General features: G+C 47.3%; 1 protein-coding gene across 1 annotated transcript; it reads left to right on the top strand.

The window, feature by feature from the left end:
• The first annotated feature begins 58 nt into the window (after positions 1-58).
• LOC123131568 (uncharacterized) lies at positions 59-13,974 on the top strand. The gene is made up of 7 exons (XM_044551211.1): positions 59-4,025; positions 4,141-5,424; positions 5,665-7,782; positions 10,635-10,931; positions 11,014-11,195; positions 11,270-11,915; positions 13,780-13,974. Exons 2-7 carry the CDS (start codon positions 5,095-5,097, stop codon positions 13,972-13,974), a joined length of 3,768 nt encoding a protein of 1,255 aa, XP_044407146.1. The 5' UTR covers positions 59-4,025; positions 4,141-5,094.
• Positions 13,975-14,918: the final 944 nt, after the last annotated feature.

A 14,918-nucleotide genomic window follows, 5' to 3' on the forward strand; every position in this document is an offset into this window, starting at 1 on the left:
AGATATCTAAGCTGGGGTAAAGTTAAGCAACGATCAATTAAATATGTATTGTTGTGGATATGTACATACTATACTGACAAGAAAGTAATCGTTTGTGGTCATCCCTAGTATGTATCGTTGTGCACATGCATACTATAAACTCCATAAATTATGTATAACTTTCTCTTGACCACTTAATGTCAAGTTTGAGGAAGTTTGTCAACGGAGCCGTGAACTTGAAGGGGCACCTCCAACCACTACAGGTAACAAACTCATTATTTTCTATGACATTTTTGTTAATTGATCACTTACATATAAGTTCTATTTTCTTGCGGACTTGGTTCTACGAGAAATTCCACATTGATCGTATCATTTCCTATTTTCAACATGACAAACCGCTTATCCTAGATTGTAATGAAGCATAAGTGGGCAAGGTCAGACAAAATAATCTCAAAGAACTACGTATAAGGGCCTCTTTGATTTACAGGATTTTGAAAATGTAGGAATAGGAAAAGTATAGGATTGCAGTGGCATGTCAACTTGAATCCTATAGGATTAGCAAAGAGTGTTTGATGTCACATGAAAAACAAAGGAATTGTAAAAAAAAGTTGGAGTGGATGTTAGATTTCCTATGAAATGTAGTACAAAAGATTCCATAGGATAAATTCCTATGGGATCCAATCCTATGAATCAAAGAGCCGATATAGAAAAAATTTCTAAGGATTTCAATCCTCCAAAAATCCTAAATAATTCCTTTGAATCAAAGAAGCCCTAAGATTGAGAGGTACTCCCTCCGTTCCAAAATAGATGACTACAAAGTTGATTCATCTATTTTGGAACGGAGGGAGTATATGCTTAGTGTTACCTGTTGTAATCTATTCGGCTTTCACAAAAATAATTCATAATAAATATTTTTGCAAATAGTTGAGGACCTCATGCTACCATGGAAGACATTGGCCAAGGTTTCTTATCAGCCTTCAAAGTCAACTATAGAACGATTCTTCAAAGTCAACTATAGAATGATACTAGTCAATAATGTTTTTTAGGTTGAAACTAATTCTTTCTAAATATCTTTTTTTAAACTGGTTCTAATTTTTCTTAAATTGTAGCTTGATGGACACCAGGCTGCCTAGTGGCCCAGATGATAGAGATGAAAGTACTTATCTCCGCAACATTCGGAGATGTCTCCACAACTAGATGAAATAGTGCGGTGCCAGAAGAAAACCAACAGCATTTGGAGTGTCTAATTTCTCGATTCAACGTAAGCATTTGTTTTTATTACAATTCATTTTTCCAAATAAGTGCATGACCAACATCTTTATTAAAAAGACCATCGATTTGGTGTATGACACAACTTTGATGCGGCAAAGAAATCAAAGATAGTATGTCACAAAATTTGTAACTTTTCTCTTCATGTCACAAAAAGTATGCTAACCATTTATCTTTTGAACGTACAAATTAGAAAACCTCAAAAAATGTAGCCGCTTCCCCAGCAAGAACGGTATGAAGTTCCATATTGCTTGCACGTTTTTCTTTCCCAACCATACAACTACGTTCATCTTTACAAAAGGTAAAATAAATATCTGTGGACCACCAAAGGGAAAAAATTGAGAGGATGTCGTGTAATCAATTGGGAACCATTTCAGGTATGGGAGCAAGAACTTATCAGCAGAATATGAGGTCAACGATTGTCTCGTAAATTTGTTGACCTCAGGCTCTGCCGGTAAGTTCTTACTGTCATCACACGTGAAACGCTTCCCAATTGATTCCACAGGGTCGTGTTTTTCCCGGTCCATAGATGTTTGATTTACCTTCTGTAAAGATGGACACAAGTTAGCTGTATGGTTGGAAAAAGAACGCGCGGGCAATATGGAACTTCATACCTCAAATTTTGTTGCAAAGTTCTTGCTGGGGTGCTGTAGACACTTTGGAACTTCATTTGTAGAGGCGGCTACATCTTTTGAGGTTTTGTAGTTTACACATTCAAAAGATAAATGGTCAGCATACATTTTGTGACAAGAACAGGAAAATTATAAATTTTATGACATGTTTCTTTGTCAACTCTCTTTCCCGCATCAAAGTCGTCGTGTCATATGCCAAATTGATGATCTTTTTAATAAAAAAATGTTAGTCATGCACTTATTTCAAAGGATGAATTAAAAAAAATGCGCACATCCAACCACATGATGTTTTCCTTCTAGGGTCGTACTATTTCGTTCAGTTGTGTAGTCGTCAACGAATGTTGATGAGACATAATTGCTTTCATCTCTGCCATATGGGCGAGTAGGCGGCCTAGTGTTCCATCGAGCTACAAGTGAAGATGAATTATAACTATTATTTTTAAAAAGATTTAGAAAGAATTAGTTTTGGCCTAAAAAACATTACTGACTAGCATCATCCTACAAGTTATATAACACGTACCTCCATATCTGACTTTGAAGGTTGATGGGAAACCTTGGGCCATGCCTTCAAGGTCGCATGAGGTCCTCAACCTTCTGCAAAAATATTTATTATGAATTATTTTTGTAAAAATGGATCAGATTACAACAAGTAACACTAAGCATATACCTCTGACTCCTATGTACTTATCTGAGATTATTTTGTTGACCTTGCCCGCTTTTGCTTCGTTCTAGTATTGGATAAGCGGTTTGTCACGTTGAAGACAGGAAATGGTATGATCAATGTGGTCGACTCGGAATTTCTCGTAGAACCAAGTCTGCAAGAGAATGAAACTTATATGTAAGTGATCAATTAACAAAAATGTCATATGAAATAATGAGTTCGTATTACCTGTAGTAGTGGGAGGTTCACCTCCAAGTTCGCGTCTCCGTTGACAAACTTACTCACACTTGGCATTAAGTGCTCGAGAGAAAGTTTTGCATAATTTATGGAGTTTATAGTATGTATGTCCACAACAATACATACTATGTGGATGACCACAAAGGATCACTTTCTTGACATTAAGGGAGGGAAGCTCGTGAAGGGAGATGCTACCCCGTCTAGTTTTTCTCGTGTGTTCGAACCAGTCTTTGTGCATTGCATTTCACCACTTCACAGGGGTAAGACTTGGTTCCTATAATCTCTCCCTAGACCCTACCTTGTGTGGGAGCTTATGTGCACTCGGTCTGTCCTTTTCAAGATTTGGTGATGGGCACAAAGAAACATCACCTATGGATGAGCTGGCTTGGCTAAAGCCTTAGCCTAAGCTGAAAGCTACTCTTCCTAATGGATGAGTCCTCGTTTTGTGAAACATGTTCTTGCTGGCCTTTGCTTGTACTAACTAATGCATCTATTCTTTGCCCCCATCAAGGTTTATTGGGTATTACATCCTCTATAACAAAATGTATGATGTTTTTTATGCCCTATGCAAAACCAAAAAAACGCCTTACATTAACATATAAGTTGTTCAGGTTGATCAAGCGTAAAATAGATTGACGTAGTGATTAACTAAATGGCCGTATATAGATGAAAGGAAGGAGTGTGCTGAAAGCTTAATTAACATGTTCTTCCTGGCCTCTACTGGTCCTCCCCTGACAAGCTCATGCTGCAAGCCGCCGTGAGTGTGTCAATGACATTCTGACATTCTGACTACATCTGATGATGGCTACACGAATGCCTTGTGTGATAGGATCAAGATCTCTTTATCTATGGCATGACAAGCTAGATAGATTGTTGTCTGTACTAACATCTACACCCTCTGTTCCTAAATATAAGATGTTTGGCCAGTTCAATTTACATTTATAAACAGAGGTAATACATATTTACACTGAATTGTTTTGCTCTCTTTTGTTACATCTTTTCGGTTGTATGAACACTTAATAATTAGTATATGGACTAGCGGATTCTCTTTGCACCGTTGTTCTATGCAGGGAGGGAGATATAAACGTGATTGGTTTATTCATACTTGAGCTAGCATTTTCAAATAGTATGATGAAATAAAATTTTCAAATACTTGGAACAAGCAAATTACAGCCACTTCTGTCGTAACCGCAGCCCAAACAAACGAGGCTCAAGTATGCTAGAAGCTAACTTAGCTTTAGCGAAAGGTAAAGAAGCGTTCTCTTCCTGGTTATCCTTTTGTGTGATATGTTCTTCTGTCTGGCCTTTTGCTTTGTCGTCCTAGCCACTGACAAATGCATCTGTTCTTTGCCCATCACATAGTTCTGAGAATATATAAAGACCTGCTGTGTTCTTGGTCGTGGAAGCGACGCGCACGAAAGCATCGATCTTTGCCGTGCGCATGTATGTCCCAGGTTGCAGCAGCAGGGATTCTTTTATGCACCGTACGGTACGGGCGGATGATGTATGCACACCCTCAAACCAGAGAAAACGCCCATGGTTTATTCCCAGGTGATTCTAATGATCCTTTTGGTTATGTGGGTGTGTTTGTTCTCAATCATGATATAGTTCTAACGTAGTAAACTGTATGATGATGAACCTTCCAATTAGGCTGGACATACAATGTGCCTTTGTTTTCCATGAGGTATGTGGGTTTGCATGTTGGCATCATTGGATGACGCTCTTCTCAACCGAAACCTTAGAGGGCACACGTTCGGTCTTTGTTGTGGCGTCGTGCAGTACCTCAGCCTTCTCATAAGAAACTGAGACGAGCCTATTAGATATGGACTAAAAGAGGGGCAATATGTACAAGAAGTCACATTTTTTTTAAGGTAACATGGCAAGCTCTACAAGCCCCAAGACCGCCTGTTTTGAAATAGGGCATTCTCAAAGCAGGATGTTATAACTAACATAGCTTGCAAAAACGTTTTACATTGTGGGACAGAGGGAGTAGTTCTCAAAATATAAGTCCATCATAAGATGGATGCTCTTCCTAGCCCCTTTGCTTGTCGATCGTCCAATTCTGAGAATAATTAAAGACCCGGGCACATGGAGAAGTGCCTAGGAATCCAGCTCAAGCAGATGTTGCCCAAGGCTTTGTGCACACTGCACACAGGCAGCATCGATCCATGCCTTGCCTCTTACCCTGACTGAAATTCTGTCCCACATTGTGGCACACGCATGCCAAAACTGGCAGTACAAATACCACAAACATAAGAGCACAATGCAAACACATGTGCCAGCCACCAGCGTCTTCCTGAGGAGGGGGGCGGGGCTATGGTGCTGCTGTCGCCGGTGAGCCGGGCTGCCGCGGCAATGTACAACTCCAGCGCCCGCCGCGACATCATCATCAACAATGTCACGGTGTGTGCCACCCCGGCGGCCACGCTGGTGGCCAGCTTCACGGTGTCCGCCGACATGCGTACCACGGAGCGGCTCATGGTCACCACAACGGTCCTCATGACCATGCTCGGCACCGCCCTCTTCCTCCTTGGAGTTTCGGGACGCCTCTCGGGCCGGGGCCGCGGCCACTCTACCGCCACCCGCATATTCTTCCGCGCCTCCTTCGCTCTCTTTCTCCCCTTCATGTCCTACATGTTCTCCCAGGTAAAATTTTGTTGAAGGAAAAAGAATTACCAAACCTTAGTGAAATATCCATTTTTTGAGAATTCTTTTGGGTTTTGATCTATCGATGTTCACTCGATTTTAATGGATTTTGACCGAATTTGTATTTGGTTTAAACTTGTTTGAATCTAGGACGAAATTTTGAGGTTGCATATATTTTGGTGCTAGTATGAATTATTGAACTGTTAGAAATTTTGTTGAAATTTTAAACCTTGTTCATAGGCCAAGAGCAAGCCACCCGACACCGGCAACCAACCCCGTGCGCAACTCATTCTCCTCTGGATGATCCTCGTCGAGCTCCTCCGCAAGAAGGTCTACGCCATGGTTGCCCCCGCCACCGATGCCTTCGCGCGCGGCGTCGGCCGCTACAGCTTCTTTGATGCCGTCGAGGAGGCTGCACGCATGGCGTGGATTGGGTACCTCATCTACACCTACGTGCATGGCTTTGGCGTCAAGTCCTTCTTCATCATCCTCTGGATCTTCAGCGTCGTCAAGATGTGCAAGCGCTCCATGTGCATCTACCTTGCTAAGCGCTCCTTCGACCTCGCGAAGAACGCCGCCCTCATCTCCGGCTACATGGTGCAACTCGTCAACAAGCGTCGGCAATTGCTCTGTGATGACGAACACGCAGTTGGCGCCGGTATAATGAGGGTTTGCAACTACGCGGTCATGGGAGAGAGACGGCTCAAGAGGGAGGTGACACCCCATGGCTTCAAGATCCAAGAAGAAGAAATCAACAAAATTCTCCTTGGAGATGGAAGTCCAAATGGGAAGGAAGAGGTCAAAAAGTCCGAGCTGGTCCGGGTATGTAACATATGGGACCTCGCCAATAGTGACCCCATATTCAGGTACAATTTGAGTAGGAAGCACAAGTTGGAGAACATTTGCCTTGCCGTCGCACTCTTCAAGCTGCTTCGACGAAAGATGGAGCACTTCCACATGGCAGAGGCGGACACCCTACAAGCGCGCGATCTCGTCCTCCGGGGACTCCTCGCCCTCGAGGGGCACGAGGACGAGGTTGCCAATGCTGAGAGGGCTTTCGAGGTGGTGGAACTGGAGCTGAGGTTTCTAGACGAGTACTACCAGGCCATCATCCCGTTGGCATTGTCCAAGCCAGGGCTATTCATAGCCAACTTTGTCATCTCCATCGTCTTCATCTTTTTATACTGCATCACCGTGCTCCTCGTCACAGGCAATGGCCACATCTTCAAGGTGCTAGGCTCCCTCTTTCGGGGGCTCATCGGCCTGTCGATCGACATGGTGGTGCAGTACAAGTGCTTTGTCCACCAAGTGAACTTCCTCTTCGGCATGGTTTGCTCCTCCTCCGACCTCATCGTCACCTTCCTCCTCACGCTCACCCTCCTCGCCGTCGAGGCATATGAATTCTTGCAGTACGTGCTCTCTGATTGGTTCATTGTGTCGGTGATGTACACCTATGCCCGAAAGACAATGCTCCAGCAGAAGGGGCATGCCGGGAGGGTCGCCAAGGGCACGCTATGGGCGAAGCACCGCTCCCACGCCGTCATCAAGGTCCACCAGATCACCATGCTCAAGCCCCACTATCTCGACCCGCGTTGGGTGTGGATGCTCGTTTCCCGCCTGCTCAAGAGGCGCCTCGTCGGGCTCCCCGATGCCATCGTCACCGGTGACACAAAGGCGGCCATCGTCAAGGCGTTGAAGGACGTCCTCACCCCAAGCTGCGGCAGACACTTCAGCAACGGCATGGCTACGTTGGAAAGGCAACGCTTCCTTAACCTCAAGTGGGCATGCGACCCCAAGATGAGCACCGCAACAATGATAGTGGTGTGGCACATCGCGACGGCCCTATTTGAGATGAGGGACAAACAGAAGCACCCTCTCCCACCACACGGCCAGGCTGCCCTGACGTTGTCGAGGTACTGCGCATACTTGGTGGCCTACGAGCCGGGGCTCCTCCCGGACAATGAGGCATGGACGAAGAAGGTGTACAAGGACATCAAGGGGGAGCTCAGTAGTTTCTTCCAGAGCTGTTGCAATACTGGTGACCGCCGTGAGCGTCTGGTGAAGTTCGGTCAAGGAGAAGAGGACGAGCAGAAGTCGGCCATGGTGAAGGGTGTCAAGCTGGGGAAGCAGTTGGAGGCCACTAGCAGTAGCGGTGGTGACTTGCTTGAGGACGAGAGAGTGTGGGGGATGCTACTCGAGTTCTGGGCAGAACTTCTCGTGTTCGTGGCGCGCAGGCCATCGGCGGGCCCGGAGGCGCACGCGCTGGCACTGAGCAACGGCGGCGAGTTCATCACCCACATCTGGGCCATGCTCACCCACGCCGGCGTGCATGTCCCCAAGAACCACCACGAGGACCAGGTTCCATCGTGCAACTGCCATCTAGTTTGATCACAGGCTCACGATCAAGGCCCATCACAGCCAGTCTCATCAAATTCTTTGTTTATTTGTTGTTGTTTTGAGAAGAGTCGCATAATAATACTTGTTGTTGTTATTTATTTTCTTTTTTAAGTCACTTTCTCTGATTTATACAAGTATTAGCTGGTGGGCGTAATAATACTGTAATGAGCCAGTTGGCATAATCATGTAATGTTCTAGCACAAGATGAGCTGAGATGGCATAGCTACACTCGTGCCAGTTGTGCTTGCAGATGACTATATATCGTAAATTCAAAATATTTGATCTTGATGCAGACATAGTGATTCTTAATTTGATGAAAAATCACAGAGCTACTCTATGTGCAATCACAATGCATCTCGGAACATATCCTAAAACTGAGATCTGGGCAAGGTATCAGCCGTACAAACACTAGGCTGGGTTACCATCCATCTACTCACCCAGCAAGCAAAGCTATTCATTTTAATCTTGATGTAGCAGGAGGATACCCGTCATATGTAATTAATGGATGGACTATTTTCAAATCACGGTTTGGGCGCGAGCGGGGCTACGCTTTGCTCCCGCGGTTCGATAATCTTTGGCTAATATGGTGATCAGTGCGCTTGTGTTGCAGTCATGCCGACATTATTTCTGCCCAACAGCCCAAGGGTGGCGAAACGAGTGGTGATGGAGTTGGGACAATGAATACCTCCACAAGACCCGGTACATAGGTTGCCGGACTCGGAATTGTCGTCAAGGGTTGCACTTGGCGACTTGGCGTGCTAGACTTTAGGGCAACAACGACAATCATCATGGAGGCACCGGCCATGCACCTCATCACGCCATGATTGCAACTCGAGGGAGGCCTTGACACACGAGTAGCTAAAGCCTTCTGCAATGCATGCACACATTTGGTTCCTGCCATACCCATAGGGATGAAGGTGACATGGAGAACATGGGCTCACCTCTTAGCTCTTGGCGTCCAGACCTTCCGTCGAACACGTCCCGTGCGCTCAGGTCAGGTGTCCTCCGGGAAGTGAGGTCGTGGATGGCTGAGGCATGCCGAGGACGACCGTGACCGTGCGGACGAGGTCAGGGTTGCCGGACGGCCGCGTGTGGCCTCCAACTCTACCGTGGACGGGAATCCCCCCACATTCCTCCCGAATGGGGCGAAACAAAGAGACTGGATTAACTACCGGTCGTTGATAGCTGCGCCGCGATTCGTGCCGAACAGTGCAACCCACCCATACTTTTTTGACAGTATGATTAAAACATTGTATCAATTTTATCTTTTGAACACCAAAGTTAGATCCACGATTTGTTTGCACATTTATGTTTCTGGTAATGAAGCCTTGCAAACAAAACCAATCTTGAATATATTTTGACAAGATTTCAAAATAAGAATAAAAAACATGGGCAGGTGCCCCTTTTTTCAAAAACAAAATATTAATTTTGGAAAAGGTAAAAATATTCATGATTTTTTACAACAAACTTGCACAAGCGTTACACTCGCGTAATTATTTCGTGAAGAAATAACTATCATGGTATATTGGCAAAAAAATATCAGCATTACATTAGGTCAAACGGAGGTCCCAGGGTTGGCTGTGACTCTGTATCATAGAACGCGATAAAACTTTCTCTCTCATTTATCCTTGGAGGAAGGGATTATATAGCGCTGGAATTAGGTCAAACGAGGTCCCAAGGCCCCACAAGCCTGGCCGGCGTGGCCTGGGCATGTCCCCTGGGTCATAGGAAGAACGAGTGTTCTGTGCGAGAAACGATTTCCAAATTTGTAGTATCGCGACGATGATAAATAAATTTGGCCGGGACCCTCAGCACAAAAAGATCTCGCCTCTCCTTTGGGTCGTTGTGAACTTGTGAGCGATGGACGATGGTGGCCTCGCGGGCGGAATCATTGCGGCACTCTAGGACGGCTGCGGTGAGCAGCACAGCGACGTCGCATATCCTCTTTGGCTTCGTTTTGCGGGAAGAAGCCGGAGCTCCACAAAAATCCAACGCATGTACTATTCTAGAAAGAAAAAGGCTTCAACGCAATTGTTCCCTTTTGATTTTTTACCTTTTGGCCGTTCTGTCAATGGAGTTTCTTCAAAGCTGGTGGGGTTAGGCTGCGCTGCACGCACGCCACTTGACCGACCGTAACGTGGTGTGATACATGTGAGGGATTTTCCAAATGCCCAACATATATGCAGTACTATATGGAAACGTACGTCTCTGTGGCCACGTTTCGATTGGAAGTGTATAATGGAGATGGGTTCGCGGTCGGTTGTACAGATGTTCGCCCCCCCCCCCCCCCCCCCCCCCCCCCACCCCCGCGCGCGCACTTGAAATAGCGCCGCCTGAGAACGAGCCGGCGGTAAAATCGGCGTGGAGACGGTTGGTTTCCCAATCGCCGCTCCAAGGTCGCCCTAGACGCCGCTTTTTGAAAACCAAAGTCGATCAAAATTTGGCCAAACTATGTGCAAAACGACACAAATTTGGAGAAAATTCAGGCGGTTTCATTGAAGACGAGTCAACAACCGCCGGCAAAGGAAAATCGAATGAAACAAACGGCGTGACATCAGCTGGTCGAGAAATAGTTATTTCTCAATCAGCTGAGGGTTGCAGGCGCTCCCTTATTTATTTGATAAGAGATGCCATTTGTCTTCCTCCAAGCAGAATCAAGATTGGTTGCTGGTGGTCGGTCGCTCTCTCACAACCTTAGTCCGACGCTTGCCTTCCTTCCTTTTTATTTATATATAATTAAACCCTTGATTGATTCAACACAATATGCGAGGGAGGGTTGCCTTCCTTAGCCCGATCTCCTCCAAGCTAGGCAGCCAAGTGAGGTTGTCCGTCTCTCGCTCGCCCGATCTCTTCCTCCTGCCTTCCCTCTCGTCTATTTCATGGCGAACAACAAGGATGCCGAGCTCGAGACACCACTTCTCATGCCGGAGGAGGAGGAAGGAGGACCAACGGCCCCGTTGCTGGAACAAGGATCACCGGAGCTGACACCACGTCCACGGCTCCCACCACCCAAGTTTGGGGAGCTCATCACGGTGTTGAGCATCGATGGCGGCGGGATACACGGGCTCATCCCGACGGTTGTCCTCAAATGCCTCGAGGAAAAGCTCCAAGTAAGTCAACCACGTCTCTCTTGAAATGTTATGTTATGTGGTTCGACCAAGTAAGCCGGTCCATCTCTGTTGATGTGATTAGGCGATTGACGGGGAAGATGCCCGGATAGCGGACTACTTCGACGTGATCGCAGGCATGAGCACGGGCGCCATCATCGCAACAATGTTGGCGGCGCCAAACACGAACAAACGGACAAAGTACACTCCTCGGGAAATCCAGGATTTCTATGTCAACAACGGACCTAATATCTTCCCTTCCAAGAGGTAGGTATTCGAGAAACTAAGTTGTCATCTTGGTCGGTAGACAATGTGTAATTAATTCTCACTGTTTGTCGCAGGTGGTGGCGGCGGCCGCTGGACCTGCTAAGCGCGTCGCGGGGGCCCAAGTACGATGGCACGTTCCTGCAGAAAAACAAGATCAAGGAAGTCAGCGGTGAGCACACCCTGAGCAAGCTCGCGGCGCCTACGTTCGACGCCAATAGTCTCGAGCCTCTCACCTTCTCCTCGTTCCAGGATGCCAAGCAAGAACTAGTTGAAGAGGCCGGACCAGAACTGCCGGATGTCAGCATTGGCCCGCCATCGACGGCCACGCCAACCTACTTCCCAGCACACTACTTTGATATCTGGGTCAGTGACATGGAGCAGTCGAAATACCACCTCATCGACGGCGGCAACAACCCCACAATGGCTGCCATATCCAAGATCACCAGGGAGCAGCTTCTCAGGAATCCGGAGTTCCACCCCAGCGGCGTGGATTATATGAAATACCTGGTTATCTCTGTAGGCGCAGGGTGTGCAGTGCACGAAAATGTGCCGGCCAAGCGGGGCGCCTTCAACTGGTTTCACAGCAGGCGCAATAGCCACCGCCCGGTCACCGACACCTCCTCGCACGCCAGCGCCGTGTTGGCCGACTGGCAGGTTCGCATGCTCTTACACAATGGCAACCGCGTGCGGAAGCAGAACTACCTCTACATCCAGGCTCCGGTACGTACGTACATACTCCCTCTATCTCAAAATAAGTGACTCAACTTTATACTAGCTTTATACTAAAGTTAGTACACAGTTGAGTCATTTATTTTGGGACCGAGGAAGTATGTACAAGTGATCAACCACCTTACCCTTCATCGCGTTTAAGTAGCTTATTATGTCCATATATATGTAGTAGTCCCTACAAACTAAAACATGTGTCCGTAGGCACCGTTGTTCGGGGAGGCCATTTTGCCAATGGGCAACGCGACATCGAAGAACATGGCTGACCTGCTCAACATTGGCTACAAGTTGCTGGCCGAGAAGGTGGCTATGGTGGACTTGACCACGGGGAAGTATGAGACCATCGAGGACGAGAATGCACCCACCAATGATGCAGAGCTCCAGCGCTTCTCCGAGCTTCTAGTCGATGAGCGCAATCTGCGCCTTAAGGAACACCAACGACAACGACAAGGAGAAGAACAGAACGGGGTTCATTTGCTTAACATTATTGAATGATCAATAATATATATTTGTCGATCCACCAACTCATGACCTTAAGGAACAACAACAACGACGACAAGGAGAAGAACAGAACGGGATTCATTTGCTTAACATTATTGAATGATCATAGTCGATCCACCAACTCATGACCCTTATCATGGAATCTAGATCATTGACCCAGCCAACCAAGCAAAAGTTTGTTATGACTCGATTAGGAGAACTGAACTACGATGAGAATATCAGAAGGATACAGATCTTTATGTCCCATCGAGGATACATGGAAGAGGGGTGTGCGAGGAGACCCGATTGCCCTCTCAGCTTCGGTGGCCACCGTGGATGTGGAGTGGACGGCGCAGCTAAGGGCGCCGCTCCTCCTCCAGTGGCCAACCTCCCATATCATGCAACCACAAGTATGATTGAGTGTTGCACTGTTGCTAATTGATCTTATCATATGATCATTGTGTTCTCCCGTTTGCAACGCACATACACATTTTCTAGTAATCAATAATTTATGGTTGTACGTATCAATCATTGCAAAGACCGAGGGTTGATTTCCCTCTTACATTAACAAACAGCTTAGCTACTATCATATTTACAATACTAGCTAGCCCATTGCAGACGTCAGTCAAGATGTGTCATTACATTACACAACAGCCATGTTGCAAATGGTGCTAAAATTGACCGGCATACGATGAGGACGTCTGGCCAGCACTTACACGGACCAATATCCATTTTTTTTAAAGATTATAAGAGTCGTGATGATAGTGCATAACGATGCAAATGGTACACAAATAGATCGATGACGACAATTAGTATCTCATTTTTCTTAAGACGGCACAACATTGTCTTATTATAGACCAGGTCCTAGAGTGTTTCGACATGGCACGGCACGTTTCGCCTCTGGCGATTCCGGCGGCGTCTCGCGGTGGCCGGCGTGGTATGAGCCGGACATAAAGGCGGCGGGCCAGCTCGCATACCACCATGGGGTGGTGGTGCCCCCGCTTCCGACGCGAGACTCCTGCTCGTTGAAGAGCGAGGATGTGTGGTGGACTCATGGACCGGTTCAGGGGAGCAGCTGGTTCAGGTACTTCGGACACGTTTCCCTGCCACGTTGCACGTCTCGAGGAAGCAGATGGGTCCACCACGACAAGCACCTTGAAGGCCGCGCATGGTGGGCTCGTCGATCGTGGGGGGTTTACTTTGGGTGGTTGGCAGGGTGAGTTAATTCACTCGCGCTCCGTCTTCAACTTCCTCCCCCACCTTGGCCAATGCGACCAAGTGCGGCGATGGTGCTGATCGAGGAGGAGCAGCTGAGGAGGTTCGCGGGCGGCGATGCATGAAGATGTGCCCGACTGTCCGAGATCGGCTCCTGGTTCAGCACCAGGGTGGAGATGCGCGTGGAAACATGGCGATTCACAACATCTTGACAAAGGCAGAGGAGGAGGCGTTGTTTGGGCAAGCAAAGCACAAGCACGCTCTAGAGGTGCTTCTGTGGGCGATGGATCAGGCCGATTCACCGGTGAGGGCGACAGTGCAGTGGTGGGCGGAGTACGTTTCGTTCGACACCCCCTGACCCGTGTGATGTGGGTGATAACGCTCAGACCTCACAGGTGATCCTCGCCCTCCCTGCGGCCGGGTCAGCGCTAGCTCCGATGGTGATTCAGCAAGAGGCGGGGGCTGCGCGCGGTCCGAGGACGTCGTGGCAGCCGCCTCATCATTCTGCTCATCCGGCACCTCCGACACCTACTCCCGCTACTCGCCGCTCCGCATGCCTCCCCAGGGACAACGCCTGAATTCCAAGCTAGCCAGCAACTGTTTCTCGATGTTGGTGATACGTCTTCAATGTATCTATAACTTTATTATTTCATGCTATTATATTATCAAACTTGTATACTTTATATGTCATTTTATATCATTTTTTAGAACTAACTTATTAACCCAGTGCCCAGTGCCAGTTGTTGTTTTCTGCATGTTTTTGGTCCACCAGGTCACCATGCTGAAGCTCCACCCGCGTCGGGTGTGGATGCTCGTCTCCCACCTTCTCAAGAGGCACCTCATCAGACTCCCCGAAGCCATATTGACCGGTGATGCCAAGGAGGCCATTGTCAAGGCGTTGAAGGACGTCCTGTAACGCCCTCGATGCGGCTATAGCTCCCACGTGTCGAGGCACGACTTAGAGGCATAACCGCATTGAAAGCAATATCGTAAGTCAGGCAATCATTACAACATCCCATGTAATATATAATAAAAAGGGGAGATAATATAGTTGGCTTACACTCGCCACGTCACATCAGAGTACATAAATAACATCCATCAAACAAACACTCATGGCCCGACTACGGCGCCAAAATAGAAAAGAACCCAACATGCGACAAGGTCCTGAATCGATAACCCCAACTAGGCACCACTACTGATCATCCGGAAAAGACACATAGTATCGCTGAGAGTCCTCGTCGAACTCCCACTTGAGCTCGTAATCGTCAACTGGAGCGGAAACACCTGGACCTGCATCTGGAG

This window comes from Triticum aestivum, chromosome 6A, assembly GCF_018294505.1.
Source record: "Triticum aestivum cultivar Chinese Spring chromosome 6A, IWGSC CS RefSeq v2.1, whole genome shotgun sequence".
Classification (NCBI taxonomy): Eukaryota; Viridiplantae; Streptophyta; class Magnoliopsida; order Poales; family Poaceae; genus Triticum; species Triticum aestivum.